General features: G+C 39.5%; 3 protein-coding genes across 5 annotated transcripts; all 3 read left to right on the top strand.

Annotated features, from left to right (window-relative positions):
• The first annotated feature begins 82 nt into the window (after positions 1 to 82).
• cenpo (centromere protein O) lies at positions 83 to 3,522 on the top strand. Its single transcript, XM_069662395.1, has 6 exons — positions 83 to 164; positions 344 to 495; positions 1,151 to 1,316; positions 1,464 to 1,735; positions 2,077 to 2,236; positions 2,945 to 3,522. The coding sequence occupies exons 1-6, from the start codon at positions 143 to 145 to the stop codon at positions 3,055 to 3,057; spliced, it is 885 nt and encodes a 294-aa protein (XP_069518496.1). The 5' UTR covers positions 83 to 142; the 3' UTR covers positions 3,058 to 3,522.
• A 1,874-nt stretch (positions 3,523 to 5,396) lies between these two features.
• tp53i3 (tumor protein p53 inducible protein 3) lies at positions 5,397 to 8,864 on the top strand. Of its 3 annotated transcripts, none has more exons than XM_069661890.1 (7): positions 5,397 to 5,481; positions 6,518 to 6,593; positions 6,733 to 6,883; positions 6,988 to 7,255; positions 7,469 to 7,681; positions 8,288 to 8,484; positions 8,621 to 8,864. In XM_069661890.1, exons 3-7 carry the CDS (start codon positions 6,743 to 6,745, stop codon positions 8,816 to 8,818), a joined length of 1,017 nt encoding a protein of 338 aa, XP_069517991.1. In that variant the 5' UTR covers positions 5,397 to 5,481; positions 6,518 to 6,593; positions 6,733 to 6,742; the 3' UTR covers positions 8,819 to 8,864. The 3 variants fall into 3 exon arrangements, with proteins under 3 accessions (XP_069517991.1, XP_069517989.1, XP_069517992.1); XM_069661888.1 differs by having other exon boundaries at positions 6,722 to 6,883; XM_069661891.1 differs by lacking the exons at positions 5,397 to 5,481; positions 6,518 to 6,593 and having other exon boundaries at positions 6,714 to 6,883.
• Positions 8,865 to 9,875: 1,011 nt separating this feature from the next.
• dnajc5gb (DnaJ (Hsp40) homolog, subfamily C, member 5 gamma b) lies at positions 9,876 to 18,659 on the top strand. The gene is made up of 6 exons (XM_069661892.1): positions 9,876 to 10,036; positions 10,366 to 10,495; positions 12,269 to 12,482; positions 12,604 to 12,754; positions 14,584 to 14,661; positions 16,414 to 18,659. The coding sequence occupies exons 2-6, from the start codon at positions 10,383 to 10,385 to the stop codon at positions 16,470 to 16,472; spliced, it is 615 nt and encodes a 204-aa protein (XP_069517993.1). The 5' UTR covers positions 9,876 to 10,036; positions 10,366 to 10,382; the 3' UTR covers positions 16,473 to 18,659.
• Positions 18,660 to 18,882: the final 223 nt, after the last annotated feature.

Raw genomic sequence — 18,882 nt, 5'->3', positions numbered from 1 at the left:
TCCGGGGTGTTACGCGACGGGCGGAGCTATGAGTGGTGACGTACCAGCCGCCAAAATCAAATAATCCGCAAGTTGACGTGACTATCTTCATCTGAGAAGCAGCTTTATTTACAACAAAAATATAGAAATATACTTGCAAAACATGGAGGGGATATCTACTAAAGGTAACTCGAAGCGGGGAAAGCTCGTTTACTGCTACCTTTTAGCTAGCTTACTGCTGCTTACAGCTAGCTTCAGTTTGTTTTTAGCTTCGTTAGCTAATGCTAGCTGAAGCTAACGGCTAAGGCATTCTTTCCACGACTTTAGTTCGTGTCATCTGACGTGAGTATTCTTTCTTCCGCAGGTGTTTTGAGTCACCTGAGTCTGTTGGAGGTTCAGGCGAGAAGCCGTAAAACTCGACCTGAGCAGCCGAGTCGCGTGAAGGAACTGAAGGCTAAAGTTGAAGCACTGAGGATCCAGAGAGAGCAGCTGAAGGCAGAGATAGAGACACACAAGGTGGAGGAGTTTGATTATATGTGCTGAGTTATGACTCTTTACAGTGTATAATACCCGCCATGGTATATTGCGGTAACAGGACGTGACAAACAATAATTGTGTGGATGGATAGATAGATACAAAGATAGATAGGTAGGTGGATAGGTAGATCGACCGACTTTCTTTATAACACCATTTTAAACTTATGGAGTCAATAAAACCCTCTACTTCTTCTTGAAATGCTGATTCTACTTAATGGTTATTGCAGGGGCTGTACTGTAGGTTTTGAAGCTGGGACTTTTATTGCATTAAATCAACCGGTATCTTCCTAAATGATCATTAAGTTCAGTAAACACCTCTCTTTTAATGTAAAACCAAAATTGAACATTTTCACCCTTGTAATGGAGGATTTCTTGCCGGAATATTAAGATTGCATATGTTTTAGATTGAAGAAAATGCAGATAAAGATGATGGATATGAAATTAACAAAGCAATTCCCATACCTCTAGTTTGCAAATTGCAATGTGACACCAATCATTATGGTTTTGGCGTGAGATTTGTCCAAAGATTGCCTTGACATTTCACAGCTGATTTAAATGAAGGAAAGGCACCTTAACTTTATTTATAATGCTTTATAACTTCTTGTGTTTTCTTGCTGGTGCCCGTCCTGCTACAGAATCTCCAGAAATTGAGGGCGTCTATGGATAAACAGTCTACACATGAAGAAGAAGAGGAGGAGGAGGAGGAGGAAATGGATGAAGACTCTGAAAACTCAGAACTACTGCGGCTGATGGCCAGACATACACAACTTGAAGACCTTCTGCACGCTCATCACATCATTGGTACTCTCTTTAACTTGTTTAATTTACTAATTTATTCTATTTTTAACAATGACATGCTTTTTAAAATGCCTATATGTCCCAAGTTCTTGATCAATATGTCTCAATCCTCCCTTTTCACCCTCCTTGTTCCGTTTTCTATGTTACCAGGTGGGTACGATGTCATCAAAACAAGTCAAGGTAAAGGAGTATGCGTGTCTCTGGCGACGGCCTACGAAGGCGTCTACTTGGAAACCTACAACGTGGAGATCGACCTGAAGCCGAGGCTGAGGATCAGTCGACATAATATTCCCCCGTTCATTCCCTTAGACAGCCTGGCTGAGCAGAGCAACCTGCAGGCGGAAGTCAGGACGTTTCTGGACGCCCTCAGTAAACATCTCAACGGCTTTGCTGGTCGCAGGCAGCAGCTGAAGCTTGTAAAGGTACCAATCTTTACTCTTTTGGTTGTGGTATTAAATCTTATAAAACGTCTCGGAGTTGTTGTGGACGTGGCTAATTAAGACTTTGTATCAATATATTCGCTGAATCTTTTTTCCTTACATAAGAAAATACTGGAACATTTTTTGGCAATGATCTCTCAGATCTAAAAAAATTTACGAAGATAATGTACAGAGATGGAACGTAAAAATCTACTGTCAAACAGTAAACTTTATTATCACATAAAGGAAGAGTTAGAGGAATATATAACATAAGCGGTAGAACAAATAATTGATCATTCAATGAACATCATCATCAGCAATTGCTTTTTACTGCTTGTTCACAGGAACTCCACAAGCCTGTGGAGGTGATGGAGAGTAACGTTTTGTGTTCAATACTGGTGATGCTGTTGACTGTGCCGACAGTGAACACGGCTGTTCTCTGCACGCTTGACTACACGGACCCCACCAGATGTCTCCCAACACGGGTCCACTTTGAATGTAAAGGTAGGAGCAGACTGTATGCATCTTTACCTGTGTGATCCATAATAAAAAGAGCTCTTCCAACCTACAAAGCTACGATGCCGATTCACTTTTTCACACATAATATACACGCTTCACATGACCACCACACTAGAGCTGACAAGACAACAATATTCTAGTCATCAAAAATACCTCCTGCTTCTTAAACGTGAGGATTTTATGTTTTTTCCCACCTTTTTCACATCATTGTAAATTCAATATCTTGGAATTTTGACCCTAAGGGACCTGAAGATCTTACATTTTATAGAAACGAAAGAATGTAGACATTTAAATTTAAATATTTCAAGCTACATAGCCACAGTTTTTAACTGAACAACAAATACAATAATGTAACCTTATATATCATATTTGTGATACAATAACAACAAGTCCAAATAATTATCCTGAAGAACAAAATCGCTAAGTTTAGTTCAGTCTATCACATCCTCTGTTGATGACTTTGCTTACAGTAAAATAATTAGAAGGAAGATGAATTAAATAGCTGATAGTTGTTCAAAAAGTTCATAATTAGTCTGATAGAGAAGATATACTTTCAAGTACAACATCTGCTGATATAGATGTCTCTACAGGAAAAATAAAACTTTCCACATTCAAATGTACTTTCAATATTTCCTTCCAACTAATGTGGTAATGCAGGTGTCGGAAACTAACATTTCCTTTCCTATTTTCCAGCAAACAAGGCGCTTCCTGAATCTCCAGAGTGGAAGAAGAACAGCAGCCTGCTCATGGAGACTCCTGTGCACAAAGCTTTAATGACAATGAGGAAGATGGGCAATATTCTGTAGTTTTATCCAGAAAAAAAAGATAAATGTATATGTATTTTTTTGTATTAAAACACTTCTATTTGTCTGATGTTGTGGTATTAAACTTTAGATAAGAAGTTCCTCTATGGAGGTTCCACATGTATTTGCATGTTGCTTTTGTCTTTGAGCTTCTCTATAAAAGCCGCCACCCTGTTGTGCAAAGTTTCCCTCTGGAACTGTCTCAGCCGCTCTATTTCCTCTCTCGCTTTCTGCTGTCGCCTGGCCAGCTCTTTTTCTGATATTGAGTCAATAGTTGCGAGGTTTCTCATCTGCCTGAAGGACAGGCTGCTCTGGATGTCGCCTCTGTGTCTCACTGAACTCGTAGGTTTGACAGACGGTAGCGGTGCTGATGTGGACCGACTCTGCTCGCCCAGATGCTTCACTTCACTGGAATAAAGTCTTCTGCCATCAGACGTTTGAAGACCTTTGACTTGTGTCTCTGTATTTTTGAATTCCAAAATGTCTGTCATTGCGATGTTGACTGTAGCTTTAGGCTCGCAGACTTTCACCATCACCACTCTTCTCTGCTCATTCTTCAGTGAGTCTCTTCTTTGCTGGAGCATTTTGCGAGTGTACCGGAACTGTTTGTCCAACATGTTTAATTTATGCTGTAAGTCTCTGTCCTCCTTTTGGTTCAACACTCTCAGGTCCCTCTTTAGCAGCATAGCTCCTCCGAAACTTTGATCCATTATATACAAGCGCTAAAAGGGAGAAAACGTGATTCTGACTCATTTTGTTTCACCAATTCAGTCATTATTTTCTTTAAATTAAAGCACAGGATGTCAGTCTTACCTGACTTGCGTGCAGTGTTCCCCCAGAGTGCTGTGTTATACAGGTGTGTTTGCTGCTATGGCTGTCTCGTGTATGTAACACAATATCCTATTATATTTGAAGTAAAGTGGATGTGATTGTTGGTCATTGTTTACTGTCACATTCCTTAGAGATTACATTTCAACATGGCGAGTCAGTCACGGGTCTTCTTGCAGGTTACACAATCAATGTATAACAATGACTCACCTTGTGAAACATACTTAGAGAACATGTCTGTAATTTTATGCAGCTCCAGTACTTCAGGGAGTAATATTAATACTTACTACATTATCTTACCCTTTTTGGGATTCATACATTATAAATTGTGCTGAAATATTTTTAAAATATATTCTTGTCAGCGCGTGTACATTGTTGGTAACGAGGGATATTATCTATTCTAGGGCCACCCCTGCGGACATGTTAGTATAGACAAAAATTCTGCAAATTTACAATAAAATGTGAATATCCCCCTCCCTCCCTTTTTTTTGGTCATCTATAGTAAACTAAATGTCTTGGTTTAGGACAGTTGCACTGACAAAACAAGGTATTTGAAGAAAACATGTCTTTAACTCATTAGCGTGTTGTTGTCTACCTTTTTTGACATTTAATCGATCAGGAAGACGAAGTATTTAAAGTATGTGAGTTTTAAGTTACTGTGTAACCTCCTGGTCACAAGCAGCATCTTCAACAATCAAGCCTCTGATGATGATATATAATAGAGCCACAAAAGTTTTAGAGAGGAAGCCGATAAGATATATATATATATATATTTTCTAATCTTAAACTCATCTTTAAGTGCTTAAATCATCAGGCTCCTCAGGTGCTCAGTGACCTTGTGATTCCACTGAGAGCATCAGGCTCTATAACACATGGAGCATATAACAGAGACTGTAATGTGCCCTTATCACTTGGAGGAAGTGCTTTTTCTGTTCAGGGAATCAATATGTGGAATGCCTTACCTGTTTTTGAAGAGGCCTCAGTCATGTAGTTCTGTTTGATTTGTTGCTTCCTATTTTACAGTAGGTTTTATTGTAGGATATTTTGTATCCTGTATTGTTTTATCTGTTTTATTGCTGTTGAGTATGTTTTGTACTGTCTCTTGTGCATTTGTTGTTGATTTCATGTATTTTTAAAAGCACATCTAGGGACCGGCATTGCAAATTAGCCAAGGCTATAAAAGCTGTAGTGTGCGGCATTGGTTTACTTGCTTCATACTTGTTCCTATACAAATAAACATTAAATAAATAAACATTAAATTAAATTATATATCACTATCTGCAGAATAAACCTCCTCTCATCTTTAAATGAACTTGTTTTGTCCTGAAAACAGTCACATTTAAGGATACAAGTGGCCCTACATAATTGCATAATAAGCTCCAGTGTGGCCCTGCTGCTAATGACAAAAATGCTGTTAAGATTTTTGGGGAGTATCCCTTTAACACGTCTTGTGATTTGCCAGTAAGCCTGCCCATCTGGTTGTTTGATCCCTCCCGCGCCAAGCAGACCAGCCAGGAAGATGCTAAAACCAAAACCACTCTTCCCAAAATCTTTTACAGTCATCTTGAATCTGATGTTGACAGTTGACGTCGCTGGCTGGTAAGCTCATTCCTTTAAATGCTTGAACATAATATACTGGGGAAAGAGTGATTCACTGTCAAATGAGCTATTCTGTTGGATAAAGTGGTTCAAGGTCTTATTATCGTACCCCTAATGCAAGTTATTCAATCTGTTTTATCAATTTGGACGCTTTCTTCAGATGTTTATGTTGTAACGTCTGAACTCTGATAGACATTCCGGCGCAGGCGCGTTGCGTAACGTATATAACGTAACCATGGAACTTTATAACCCTCTGTCAATCGGAACCAAACTTCTCAGATATTGCAACCGCGTCCCCTCTTTCCTCTTTTTACTTAATTTTTACCGCCCTGCTTCCCTTTTTACTTCTGCTTCTTCTCCTGGATAGTTTTGCTATTCCTGTTACCCATGTTCCCCTTTCAGTTCAAGCTCACTGAACCAACTAGCTTCATGTTTGTTTTTGCTGCTGCTTTACTTGTACGCAAAAGCAAAAGGTCCATAATTGATGTCCATCTCTATACAGATGTTTTCATTTTGGTTGATTAACCCACATGTTTGAATTGTAACAACAACGTTACGCCATTTTTGTGACATAACTTGTTGATAGTGTGTTGTAAATGCAGCTGATTTAACTACAAAACTCATAGTGTGTGTGTGCTCAAAAATTAGCTTGCATCTCGTTTTTAAAGTTTATTTCAGCCCAATTCACTATTTACTCACTAACCATGATGACATAGGCAAGTGTGAGGTCTAATATGTATAATGACTACTTATGATACATATATAGTCATTTTTTAATTACTCTGGCAAGCCAAATACAGACCACACTGACAGATTGTTAAACTTCCTGGTGTTACATTTCATTGTCAATTAGCCTAGTAGTTCAGAGGCGTATCAGTGTGATCAAATGAAATCAAAAGTGAAAAGAAAATCATCCTGAGGTTAGCCTCAGATAAAATATAGGACATTTCCCAGGGATCACTTCATATATTATTTTTCCATAACTTATAATTGAAGTTTCTTTTTTGTCTTCTGTAATACAAAACTTAAATCACAGTTGCCTCTGCTCGGACCATCAAATGCATCACATCCTGCGCACTGGAAGACATTCACTGGCAAATACTTACCAGACAGTGAGTGTTACAATAAGAAGAAGTAAAAGCTTGCATACAGCGGCTACAGGTTAGATTGTTGCTGTGTTTCTCGTTTCAGTTTCAGGATTTTAAACATATTTTTCTTCCTTTCACGGGGCTGGCACAAGTGTTGCTCCAGCTTTTCCAAGATGATGCGAGCAGTGTGTGTTGACGTACCGGGAGGACCGGAGAATCTGCTGCTCAGAAGTGTCCCGAGACCTCAGCTTAAAGATGGAGAAGTCCTGGTTAAAGTTCATGCAACGGCCCTCAACAGGGCCGACTTACTGCAGGTATTTTAAACATTATTACACAGCTTTAAATATGTGTTGCCCTGCTTAATGTGGTTATTTTACTTCATGTAACTACCCAACATTTATTGTAAATTTCTCAATAGAGGCGAGGACTGTACCCCCCTCCCCCAGGTGAGAGTGACATCATAGGCCTGGAGGTGGCTGGCACTGTGGATACTCTGGGTCCAGGGGTTAAAAGAGGCTGGAGGCCGGACGACAGGGTCATGGCCCTGCTCTGTGGAGGGGGATATGCAGAATATGTTGCTGTGCCTGAAGAGCTTCTCATGGCTGTTCCTACTAATCTCACACTCAGCCAGGCTGCTGCGATCCCAGAGGCCTGGCTCACTGCTTTTCAGCTGCTGGCTTTCGTAGGTACAGCGGCCATGTTTGTTTTTTATAATGCAATATTCAGCTAACTGCTGGGGAAGGTCATTGAGAGAAAAACTGAACTTTTTTTTTAAAGAGCCATTTTTTGTTTTTTTGTTTTGATCATCTTTTTGCATATAGTGGCTACAGGTTAGATTGTTGTTCCATTATCTTTTTGTAATAACAATAGATTTTTTTTCACCTGTCTCACTGCCTCAGCTCAGGTGAAGGAGGGCGAGGTGGTGCTGGCTCATGCCGGAGCCAGCGGTGTGGGAACAGCTGCCGTTCAGCTGGTTCGTCTGTTTGGCGCCGTGCCCGTCGTCACTGCGGGGAGCTCAGAGAAACTGAAGATGGCTGAGAGTCTGGGAGCAGCCGCTGGATTCAACTACAAAGAGGAGAGATTTGAGAAGAGAGTTCAAGACTTTACAGGAGGTGAATCGTGCAGTTGTGTAGATAATTTATGTGCTGCAGGGGAACAAGGCTAATCTTAGATGATAATAAGTTACGTCTCACAATTCTTTCTGACTTTCCCCTCCATATCTGTGGCCTGTAAGCGAATGTTTATAAAACCAAACACAAATATGTACAAACATTTTATAAAGTTACTTCCTAAAACAGCTGGCTAATTTAGTTTTTCAGAAGGTACTAATACGGAACAAATACTGCATTTGTTGGGAACTACTTTCAACAGCGGATTAATAAACTTTTGATGCTCCTGCAAGTATTTCAGCAGGACGGTGTATCTTGGATTGTGTCAAAATAAACTACAGTGTGTGTGTGTGTGTCACCCAAGGCAACAGTTCTTTTTGGGACACAAACAAATCTTCGTGTAACAGAGGAAGACATATCAGGCTTCGGCTACACAAACTTCTTCAGGATAAATTCATGCATCTAACTATAAGAATATGATAGAATACAAAAACACATTTCCTTTTATGTGTAGTAAATACATAAATGTATAGAGTCATCTTGGGTATGTTTTAAATAGTTCATGTAATATGTGACTGTAACACTGTTCAACTGATAACTGTTTCACAGGCAAGGGAGCAAACGTCATCCTGGACTGCATTGGTGGGGCAAACTGGGAGCAAAATGTAAACTCCTTAGCCATGGACGGCCGGTGGGTGCTGTACGGCACCATGGGAGGCCGGGGAGTACAGGGAGACCTGCTGGGCAAACTGCTCTCCAAGAGAGGGCACTTACTCAGCAGCCTCCTCCGCTCACGCAGCCTTCAGGTGAGTATCCAAACCAAACTGAAATGACACACTAGCTGTGTTTCTATTAACTCATGCTGACCCCGGACGAGTGAACATTTTGTATTTGCATGTCTCAAACTGAGCCACATATTTTGCATGTTTTTTCCCCTCACAGTACAAAGCAGAGCTGGTACAGGCTTTCACACGCAGAGTGTTGCCATATTTCTCAGACCAGCCAGCCTCCCTGACGCCGGTGATTGACAGCATGTTCAACATGGATGATATCGCAGAGGCTCACAGGCACATGGAGGCCAACAAAAACATGGGGAAGATTGTTATTAATGTGGTTCCACAGAATCAGGAAACTCAATGATGAACAGTTGCAGCTGCATTAATAAAATGTGTTTTATAATTGTCAGTGTTGCTTCTTCTGTACTTTGATTACTGTGATAATTGTCACAAGTGTACTCACTGCTAAATGTGTATTATCAGTTGTGCTCTTCACCACAAATATCATCCAAATGCCATACGATGTTACCGGAAGCTGATAAAAGAAACCTGTGGTTAAAAGCAGAACCTTTCTCCTGCCAAATGTATTCAAATTGAACATAAATTATGCATTGCTTTGTGAAAATCATCTTATTAAGACTTTTTAGAACAGAATCCAGTCCTAAGAGACTGATTTCAAGGTTCAAGATTGAAGACCTTTATTGTCACTGTGTGAAATTCCTATGCCAGGAGGCTCTAATTAAAAGAGTTCATATTAAATATAAGGGACGTATAAAATGAAATATATTAACAAAAAAAGGATGGAGTAATAAGCAAAAGAAAAAAGAAAAATAAGGATATTTGAGAAATATATGTTAATTTTTCAAAATATATACAACGTAGGCAAAATATACATATTTAAGGCAGAGGCAGAAATATTGCCTACATTCACTGGGAGGTATATTGCACATTCACGAGTGAGTTTTGCACATGTGTGTGTTGAGGTTTTATTTATTTAAAAGTTTTATTGACTGGTGGAAAAAGCTGTTCCTCAGTCTGCTGGTGTCCGACCTGAGGGCAGCAGGGAGAACAGGCTGTATTTCATAATTAAAAAAATAATTAGCACAAATTAATAACGTCTGTCCACAGTACTTGTACACAAAAAGTAGTCCGGAAAAAATACTTAATTGCGTAATGGTTATATTTTATTACACATATTCAGTCTGTTATTTGACATCCTATTATCCTAATACATAGACTGTATAAAAAGATATATCTATATAAGATCTATATATACAGTCATTGTCCTAATATTAAAAGCGTATTTGAGACGATAGACTGTATAAAGAATTTGAGACGCAGGCAAGCGCGCGCAAAACTAACCAGTGACGTCAGAGGATTCCTTCCTGTCTCGAACTTCCTTCTTCACTGCTGCGGCTGCTCTGAATATTTCTCCGGGTCATCATGGGGAGAGACCGGAGAGACGTTTAAACAGCAGAAAAACCGTGTGACAGCTTCGCTTCATGGAACAAACTATAAGACGAACCACGGACACAGTTCGGTCTCTATGATTCGACCAAAAACAACGATATTAATTTGTCCAGTACGTAAAGTTTAACTTCTTCCTCCTCCTCATGTAGCTGCTGCTAAAGTTAGCTAAGTCAGTTAGCAGTTTGTCGTGACTTTACCCCGCAGGGTTTACCACGAAGTAAAGTTAACCAAGTTAAATATTTGAGTTATACAAAAGTCTGTATGTGTATTTTCTTCTGAAGTAACTTAAACTATACTTGAACGATTACTTTTATGGCCTGTTTAGACTTTGAGCATGCATTTATTGCGGATTATTTACGTCTTTGCTGAACTCATGAGCCATGAAGTAACTTAACTTGAATTCTTCATTCTCTGTTGGTATTTGTGGTTTTATTGTCACAGCCGCCAAACTCTGAAACATGGAGGACCCAAACAGACCTCAGCGTAAAATGTCAACAGCAGGAGACAGCTTGTACAAAGTCCTGGGACTGGAGAAAGGAGCAACTCCAGACGACATTAAAAAGGCATACAGGTGTGTTCATATTCAGAAACATCGGTAAATCTATCCCATAAGCATTTTATCAGGAAGGAAAGTTTTAGTTTTAATCAACTTAGTACTAAGCGTGATAGGTATTCTGTACCTTTTTTAAATCAACTTTGTTTACAAATTTAATTAACTACCTTCTGACAACAGCAGAAAATTGTTTAAAATGTTTGAATGCTTCAGGCATTACTTAAAACAAAAATAAATAAATGCTTATTTAAAGCTCCTGTGAGGAGTTTTTATCTGGTTATAAAACAGACTCAGATTAACATTGATGCCTCTTTATGACCTACAAAAGCAGACAAGACCATCAGTGACAAGACTGGTTGTATCTTTATAGTTATTTTTAAGGCATGTAACCACTGCCGGGGGGGTAGGTGTCAGATGCCGCCAAATCAGCCTTTTTTCTAGATTTTCCACAGCAAAGATTCACAACAAGTAATATGTTTGAATGTTAAAAGAAACCAGGATGAGATTTTTTTTGTTAAAAAACACTACTTACACATATACAGGACAAGATCAGCAAAGAGATAAGAGGGACCACTTTGTCCACATGGCTCGCCAAAATCCACACAAACCAAAAGTTCTTCACAGGAGCATCTACGACGGAGCATTAGGGCCAGATTAAGAAAAAAATCATAAGAGGAGGAAGTTTGTTTTTGTTTATTGGCTTTATCAACATTTTAAATGTGGAGAATAACGTCGACTCTTTTACTCAATCAATGTCAGATTAAATGACTCCACAGAATATAAATGTAGCTCCACTTTAACCTGGTACACTTCAAATAGTTTTGTCACATTAATGTATCAGGCATGATGATACCATGAAATAAAATGTAGATATCTGATGGACCTGAGGAGTTCGGAGGACATTGTTTTTGACACGTTATTCTTGAAATGCTAAATGAATTTTAAAAAATCCTCCTCGTATTTTTTTTTTCTTAGTGTGGCCCTAATACTCCGTAGTTTTTAGAGATTTAAAGCTCAGGTTTTCATGTGTACATATAAAAGTTTATATAAGATTTGAACACATTTTTTTTAATTCAATTTGAGTTAAGGATCCAATTTTTTGTGTTTATTGTTTTAAGTTAAGTCAAAGTCATACCAAAAGGTTTGGAAAGTTTTTTTTGGCTGACCACCGGGGTCAGCCCTACACATAAGTCTGTATGTAACTGAGTGAGTGAGTGATGGTACTTTCACAGCCATAGAGAGAGAGAGTTGCGACATCACAATGGCGGATCATGGAGCATGTTGGACTTCCACTGACGCGACTCTCTGGATACTTTGTTTGGGGAGTAGGCGGGGCTGCTAGTCCGCTGTCCTCACCTCCATCCGCAGCACGCACCTGCTTTCAAACACGTTGTCATCAGCCTCATGAGGACAGTCCCTGTAACACATTGCCCAGAAAGCGGTCAGCGGTCAGCCACATACTAGGTTTTGGCCTAGTCTTGTTTTGTTTCGTTTTCAGAACACCTCCCCTACTTTTATTTGTAACAGTGTTTCTCTATTATATTCACACAAATTATGTTACAATTTAGGAGCATGTTCGCTGATAGTGGCGGTTAACATTGATCGATTCTTCTTTCTGAATTCCTGATGTTAATATCCTGTGGTGTGGTAAATGTATTCTATACCCTATATAAGCTCGGGACTACAGATGTAAATTAGCATTCTTGCTAACTCCAGCATGTTTACATCTGGTGTTCATCAACAAGCTCTGTCCCAAATCAAACAAACAAATAATCTCTCGGTTGTTTGCAGAAAACTGGCGTTGAGGCATCACCCCGACAAGAACCCCGACAACCCAGATGCTGCTGAGAAGTTCAAGGAGATTAACAACGCCAACTCCATCCTCAGTGATGAAAACAAACGTAAGATCTACGACGAGTATGGATCCATGGGCCTCTATGTCTCAGAACAGTTTGGGGACGAGAGCGTCAAATACTACTTCCTCATGTCCAAGTGCTGGTTCAAGGTGAGGACTCAATAGTTTACATGTGCATTAGAATATATTTCAGCTGTATATTTTTTATATTATATTTGCTTTTATGTACATATGTAACATACATGTATTAATTCCTCTCCTTTGTTTTCAGGCCCTTGTTGTGTGCTGCAGTATTTTCACCTGCTGCTGCTGTTTGTGCTGCTGCTGTTTCTGCTGTGGGAAGTGCAAATCTCCAGAAGATGAAAACTTTGCCTACATGGACCCAGAGGACCTCGAGGCCGAGATCAGAGAACAGGATGCAGGTGAGGGACTTTCTTTTGGATTCAGCTTTTATAGGGATGAAGGGGAAACCTTCCTGCTGTTGACAGACGAAGACAATCGCATGGCGCAGTGCTTTGTTGATGTCTGTTGAAAGAGTGAGTTTTTCAGTTGGTGTTGCATTTCAAAATCGAGGGTTGGCTAAATCTTGTCATGCACAACACAACCATCTAAATGCTTTGTTTTAAAGTACATTTATATGTTACAAAGGCCAGTATTCTATATCGACTTTGCCCCAATTAATTGGATTTAAAACACGCCTTTGATCTCAGTTAACTGCTCACAGCACGTTCACGTCTACTAGTCAGTTGTGCTTATTTTACAGCAGAGCTTGTCAAAGGGTTAAAACTAGAGATAGACCGATATGGTTTTTTCAGGGCCGATACCGATACCGATTATTAGTAGTCAAGGAGGCCGATAACCGATATTTGGAGCCGATATTCATTTGCAGTAAAAGTGAAAATATTGGCGTCAAAATTTTGAATAATACAAACTCCAACACTTCACTTTGTTTAAATGCCTTTAAGCATATGTTTATTAAACAAACAAACAAAAAGCGCAGAGAGTTCCCAGGGTCAGCAGCATCTCTTATAAAGTTAACTGAAAATGTAAATAAATAAATAAATAACTTCCTGAAGTTTTATTAAGTAAATATACCGATAATCTGCCCGGCCGATAATCGGTCGATCCCTAGTTAAAACCTTAATCAATATGCATTTTCATAATGTATTTGGCTCTGCAAGTGTCCTCACATGAATGAAAAAAAATGCCATTGTAAATTGCATCCTGTATCTAAATTAGGAAGTGGTTTTTGGGTTTCAGTTAAAACTGAGACTGAACTGTCTGCTGTGATCACAAAAGGAAATAACCTTTCACTAGAAACGCAGTAGAGATTAAGTTACTAGATATCGAAATGCCAACTAGTGAAGTGGTTGCCAGAGAGACTTACAGAGAACAATGAAGCCCAAAATTAACGGAATAGTTCAACATTTTGGGAAACAGGCTTATTTGCTTTCTGGCTTTGACTGAGATTAGGAGATTGATACCACTCTAAGGCCTCTTTTCCCCGGCGTGGTACAGCTCGGTTCAGCTTGACTCGCTTGAATTATTCGTCTTTGGAAGAGGTTGTGGATTGTACCTGGTGTCACCAAGCCAGCTATTATGACCGCATTATCTCCATTCACTCAGATTCACGCAGGTTTTCTGTTTGATTGCTGATTTTCAGTGTTGCTCTTACAATCTGATAAGAGTCGGGCTTATGTGGAAGATAAAAAACTGCAGTGCTCAAAGAAAAACGAAAGTAAAAGCCAGTGGAGTGGAGCCGTACCATGCAGTTGAAATTTGGCAACATTTCTGTGCACTAAATATAGAAATTAAATCCAGCTGCTTGTTATCATGACTTAACATATTGACGGTAAACGGTCATATAAGCGAGTGTGGGTCCGTGCAAAGGTGGACTAAGACTTCAGAAAGTCACTGCTCACTGCCAATAAAGAGTCTGACACATTACTTTTATAGAAGTACAGATTGTTTTAAATACCAAATACCTACCTTAGACAGAGCCAGGCTAGCAGTTTCTTTGTTTCTGGACTTTATGCAAAGCTAACCTAGTAGCTCCATCTTAATAACGATCATACAGATATGAGAATGCCGTCCTTTTTCTTGTCCTTAATTCAGAAAGTGCATTAAAGCTTAATTACCAAAATGTTGAACTATTCCTTTAAATCTTTAGTCTCTATGTTCTTGATCATTTGTCCTCTCCGTGAGCCGAGTCTCTTTGTGGGTTTGCTCAGTGTTACATTTTGTTTCACAGCTGGAGACCGTGTTATAATAATTCAGCCCAGCCCTAGCGACGCCACTGACACCTCAGGTGAAGCTGTCACCTCTGCAGGTAAAGTTGTGACCTGTCCTCCTCAGCTGGCTGCTGCTCCGTGCTGCTTCACTAATCTGGCACAAGTTAAAGCAGTGTTTTCACTGTGCAGGAGTTTCTGTTGTAACAGTGCTGGTCCCGGGGCGTGGACTGTGTTCTTGTTGAATCATGTGCTAACATTTTACTAAACTGTATTTATACCTTCTTACAAGTGCTGCAGCAAAATCAACCAAGCTATTGTTTCCTTTGTTTAAAAACTCATTAATAACCCTTTCTTGCTTCTACTTATTGCCTTTGATGACGTTTAAAAAGTTACAGTGGAAAAAGTCATTGACTGAAATGCTAAGAGCTAAATATCGAGAGCAGTGGTTCTTAATCTGGGAGTGAATTGGGGAGATAATTGACCCTTGGCGAAGCCCCTCCCTTGAACGGCCACAGTCACCTGTCAAGCTTTCAGAACAAGGAGAAATGCCAAAACGGATGGACATGGGTGGACAGTGGGTGAAGACAGTCAACTGGTCTCCGCTTGCGATCCTGTCTGGTCTTCGCTACCACCAGCTACTTTACCAGCCCTTGGTTTGTGCCATTGTTGTGGTAAACTTGTACAGGACTGTCGGGCTTTCCTGTTGAGCCTTTAAAGTCGAGCTGAAACGGCATTTCGAGAGTATCTAGCTTCCGTATCGCGACGTATTTCCGAGTGAAACAGGACGTGCAGGCGGGACATATCATTAGAGGGATTTGATTTGATCGTTGAGAAGTGGGCGTAGACAGACGTTCTCCACAGCTCAGTAGCTAGCTAACTGACCGAGCGTTCTTGGTGCTCTGCGACTAAATGTTGCAGATTGATTGGTTTAAATTGTTTGGTGCTAAGTTACATAAGCACGCGTGAAATTTAGTTTTAAGGGAAGAAAAAATGATCGGATTTTGATATAAGAATACGAAGAAATGGATTTTCTGTATTATTTTGGCCTATATTGTCAAATAGATGCACAATATTACCGGGGATGTGATGTAAAAGGATTAAAATGACATTTTTCATTTCATCTCGACTTTAAGAGATCCAGTGTTTGGATCAAGCCCACGCGCTTTAAGCAAAATTAAAACGTGGTAATAATGTAGTTTTGCTAGCAATGGGCTAAAACATAGATAATGAAAGTTATAGGGAGTCATAACGAAACATTAGCTTAAAATAAAACAATATATTGACTTACCCTGCTGTGCAAGAACATTGTTGTTCCTGTATATGATTGTCCTTCCTCAATTGTCAACACGTGGGCTGCCTGACGCTCGCATTGAGACCGGTGAGCTTTTTCCTCGATTTTCATGTCGTCTTCACTCTCAACGCTCCGCTGACAAATTAATCATGAGTATTTCCAATGTGTATTGTCGTCCTTTCTGTCGACTTCTCTCTGATATTTGGGAACTATTTTTCCAAAAATGTGCTATTATTTCCTGTTGGAACATCTCTCACTGTTATGGTTGAAAACACCGTAATATTTACGTGCCGGTGCCAAAGCTTGACAGGCATAGCAACAGTAACCGAGGGAGGCGGGGCTTAACGAAGGGTCAATAGAGGAGCAAAACAATGATTTATGTGTCATCAAAACAAACCATGATCATGCACTTCCACATTTGCTTCACTTTCAGGCCTTGAGGCTTTGTCTGCTGCTTACATCCCCTCCATGAGCTACCAGCCCTGTTTCAAGGATTAAATAAAAGCATAGAAACTTTTCCCTTTTGTTAAGAAGCTGTTTTTTCTTTTCACATTTCCAGGCGAGAACGCACCCATTGTGATTCAGCCTCACGCGACCAACGGCACCTCGGGGCCCTGATCCTCCACCCAGCTGTCCCAGTCAGCTGATAAATGAGTGAGTGAGTGGAGTCTGGACTGTCTGATAAACCACATCTGCATCAGCAGCTGTATGGGTCAGTGGTGATGATGAGGATTTGAATGTCGCCAACATGCATATTTATCTCCGAGGCGTTTAGCTGAATCATTTGATTGTGCCATAGTGTCTATTTTTAAAGTGCCAATGGGTTCGCCTTTGATCCACTCTTATATTTATTTTTTTAACTCTTCGGGTCGTATCTGGACTGCAGTGATAAATGAGGAAGCCATGCAGATCAAAGCTCTGGTGTAATTGTTTCTCACGTGCACTTTAATATCATGTTCAAAATCCTGAATCTGCCACGATGGTCTGAGAACGTGTCGGCTCTTCGCTCAGAAATGTTGTAATATTTTTAACGTAGTAGTTTTTAGAGGTCATGCACTTGAAGACAAACGAGGTGTTCAGTCAGGCTGCACATAGATACATATTGTAGAGAGGGGCTTATTTAAATGATCGCAAATATCATTATATTCCTTAAGTGTACATGTAATTGGGACTAAACTAAACAGTGTATTTGAAATGTTTGGATGTCAACTGCCTGTTAATAGCCTGATGAGAGTTATTAACAACATTATACAGGCTTTGTAGAAATAGTTCAACATATTGGGAGAAGCTTATTCGCTTTCTTTCCAACGGTCTGATGATATTTGACTTGTCGTATGTGCCTTAAATAATCAGTAAATTGACAAGGAATGTGGCGCCAAGAGGCGTCCATTTTTGTTTTATCTTCACACACTATATAAGTGCCAAATTGGATATAAATCCAGAGTTTGTTTGACTGTAGCACAAGGCAGAAACTGAGAGTAATAACATAACATGGAGCTTTAGACGGGAGGTATTTAGCCTAGCTCGTGCATCAAGCATGACACTGTCGAAAGCTGAAAAATACACGAACAATCATCTCTAAAACTAACTTCCGTAAGTCGTTACAGTGGCTCTCTCTCTCTTGGGTGTTGACTTTTACAATATTTCCAGTATTTAGTATAAGCAGGGGCCAGGATGTGTGCAACCTAGCTTAGCATAAAGACTAGAAGCAGAGGGAAAAAGCTAATCCTGTTCTACAGTCACCGTAACATTTTCAATCTATTCCGTATATATATTTAAAGTTTTCGAGCTCTGTGTGTAAATATTTGGCAGATGCATATTCTGTTTGTTTAAAAATAGTACCAGCACTTCACTTCCCTTTAAAGCCACACCCTGATGTTTGGCTGCATATTAAACGTACCTGCCACACACAGTGTGTTTATAAGGGAGCATTACAGGTGTTAAAACAGCGATGTTTGAACTTTGGATACAAACGGGCTACCTGTTTCCCCAGTTTCCAGTCTTTATGCAAAGCAATGCTACTGTTAATTACCTCCTCACTCCAGCTCCAGACTAACGTAACACACAGACGTGAGAAGTGCCAATTTTCTCACCCAAGCCGCACAAAGAAAGCAAATTTATTTCCCAATATATTGAGCTTTTTCTTCAAGAGATACTTATTGTTCTTTTTGCTATAGCTGCACATAAAGTGACCTCAAGAAAGTAGACAAAAAAAGGATTCATAATTTTTTAGGTACTGATAAAAGTCTGATATTTTTAACTCTTACTACACTTGACACAGGAGTTTATAACAACGACAAGACGACTTGCTGATTTGATTTGTTGCCAAATGTTCTTGTTTCTGGTTCGACCCGGTGGTATGATCCAGACGATCCAGATGTGTCAAAGCCTCTCTTGAGGAGGACAATCTCTCTCATGTGCGTGTGAGGTGATACAGTGTGCCTGTGAGTGTCTTTGATTTTATGCTCGATTCAGGAATTATGTAAATTCAGATATATATATTTTTGATTGGACATTTTATGATAAATTGAGTGTATATTAAGATAACACGTTAAATTATGTCATCTTTCCTCTTGTTTACATTATATATTGTATTTTTGCTCGGTGTGGGAATGTGCAGGAATGTTTTAACTTCACGGGGGTTCATTTTGCACAAATATTATTAAAAATGTGTACAATTTTAAGCATTTTATCTGTTTCTTTTTGGACAGTCCAACAACGTATTTATATAAAGAATACTTCACTAAAGTGCCTGAACACATTCTAGTGGGATTGTATGTTTTTTTTTTTTTTTTTACCGTTTTATCACAGATTAAAAAAAAAAAAAGAAATTTTATATATTTTGTTTTCTCATCTCAACATTCCCAGATTTTTTCCTTTCATTCAACTTTTTCCAAAAATGTTTGTTTCTGTAACATTAAAGTGTGCCGGATCAAATAAACTTAAAAAAAGAGGAAATGTCACAAAGTTGTCTTTTGTGATCTGAGCTGTTCAAAGATCAGCGACCTGCCATTGGTTCCTGTTGTGC

Source organism: Semicossyphus pulcher, unplaced genomic scaffold (assembly GCF_022749685.1).
Source record: "Semicossyphus pulcher isolate SPU_LCO1_2020_fin unplaced genomic scaffold, fSemPul1.0.p SCAF_14, whole genome shotgun sequence".
In the NCBI taxonomy this organism is placed as follows: domain Eukaryota; kingdom Metazoa; phylum Chordata; class Actinopteri; order Labriformes; family Labridae; genus Semicossyphus; species Semicossyphus pulcher.
The sequence above is the reverse complement of the archived record's forward strand: the minus strand, read 5'-3'. Positions and strand labels throughout refer to the sequence as shown.

Coding starts and splice junctions, on each gene's coding strand:
- cenpo (XM_069662395.1), top strand. CDS start 143: ATGGAGGGGATATCTACTAAAG. Junction 496..1,150: donor CAGAGATAGAGACACACAAG/GTGGAGGAGTTT, acceptor GTCCTGCTACAG/AATCTCCAGAAATTGAGGGC. Junction 1,736..2,076: donor AGCAGCTGAAGCTTGTAAAG/GTACCAATCTTT, acceptor GCTTGTTCACAG/GAACTCCACAAGCCTGTGGA.
- tp53i3 (XM_069661888.1), top strand. CDS start 5,402: ATGCTAAAACCAAAACCACTCTTCCCAAAATCTTTTACAGTCATCTTG. Junction 6,594..6,721: donor TGGCAAATACTTACCAGACA/GTGAGTGTTACA, acceptor GGCTGGCACAAG/TGTTGCTCCAGCTTTTCCAA. Junction 8,485..8,620: donor TCCGCTCACGCAGCCTTCAG/GTGAGTATCCAA, acceptor TTCCCCTCACAG/TACAAAGCAGAGCTGGTACA.
- dnajc5gb (XM_069661892.1), top strand. CDS start 10,383: ATGGAGGACCCAAACAGACCTCAGCGTAAAATGTCAACAGCAGGAGAC. Junction 12,483..12,603: donor TGTCCAAGTGCTGGTTCAAG/GTGAGGACTCAA, acceptor CTTTGTTTTCAG/GCCCTTGTTGTGTGCTGCAG. Junction 12,755..14,583: donor GATCAGAGAACAGGATGCAG/GTGAGGGACTTT, acceptor TTTGTTTCACAG/CTGGAGACCGTGTTATAATA.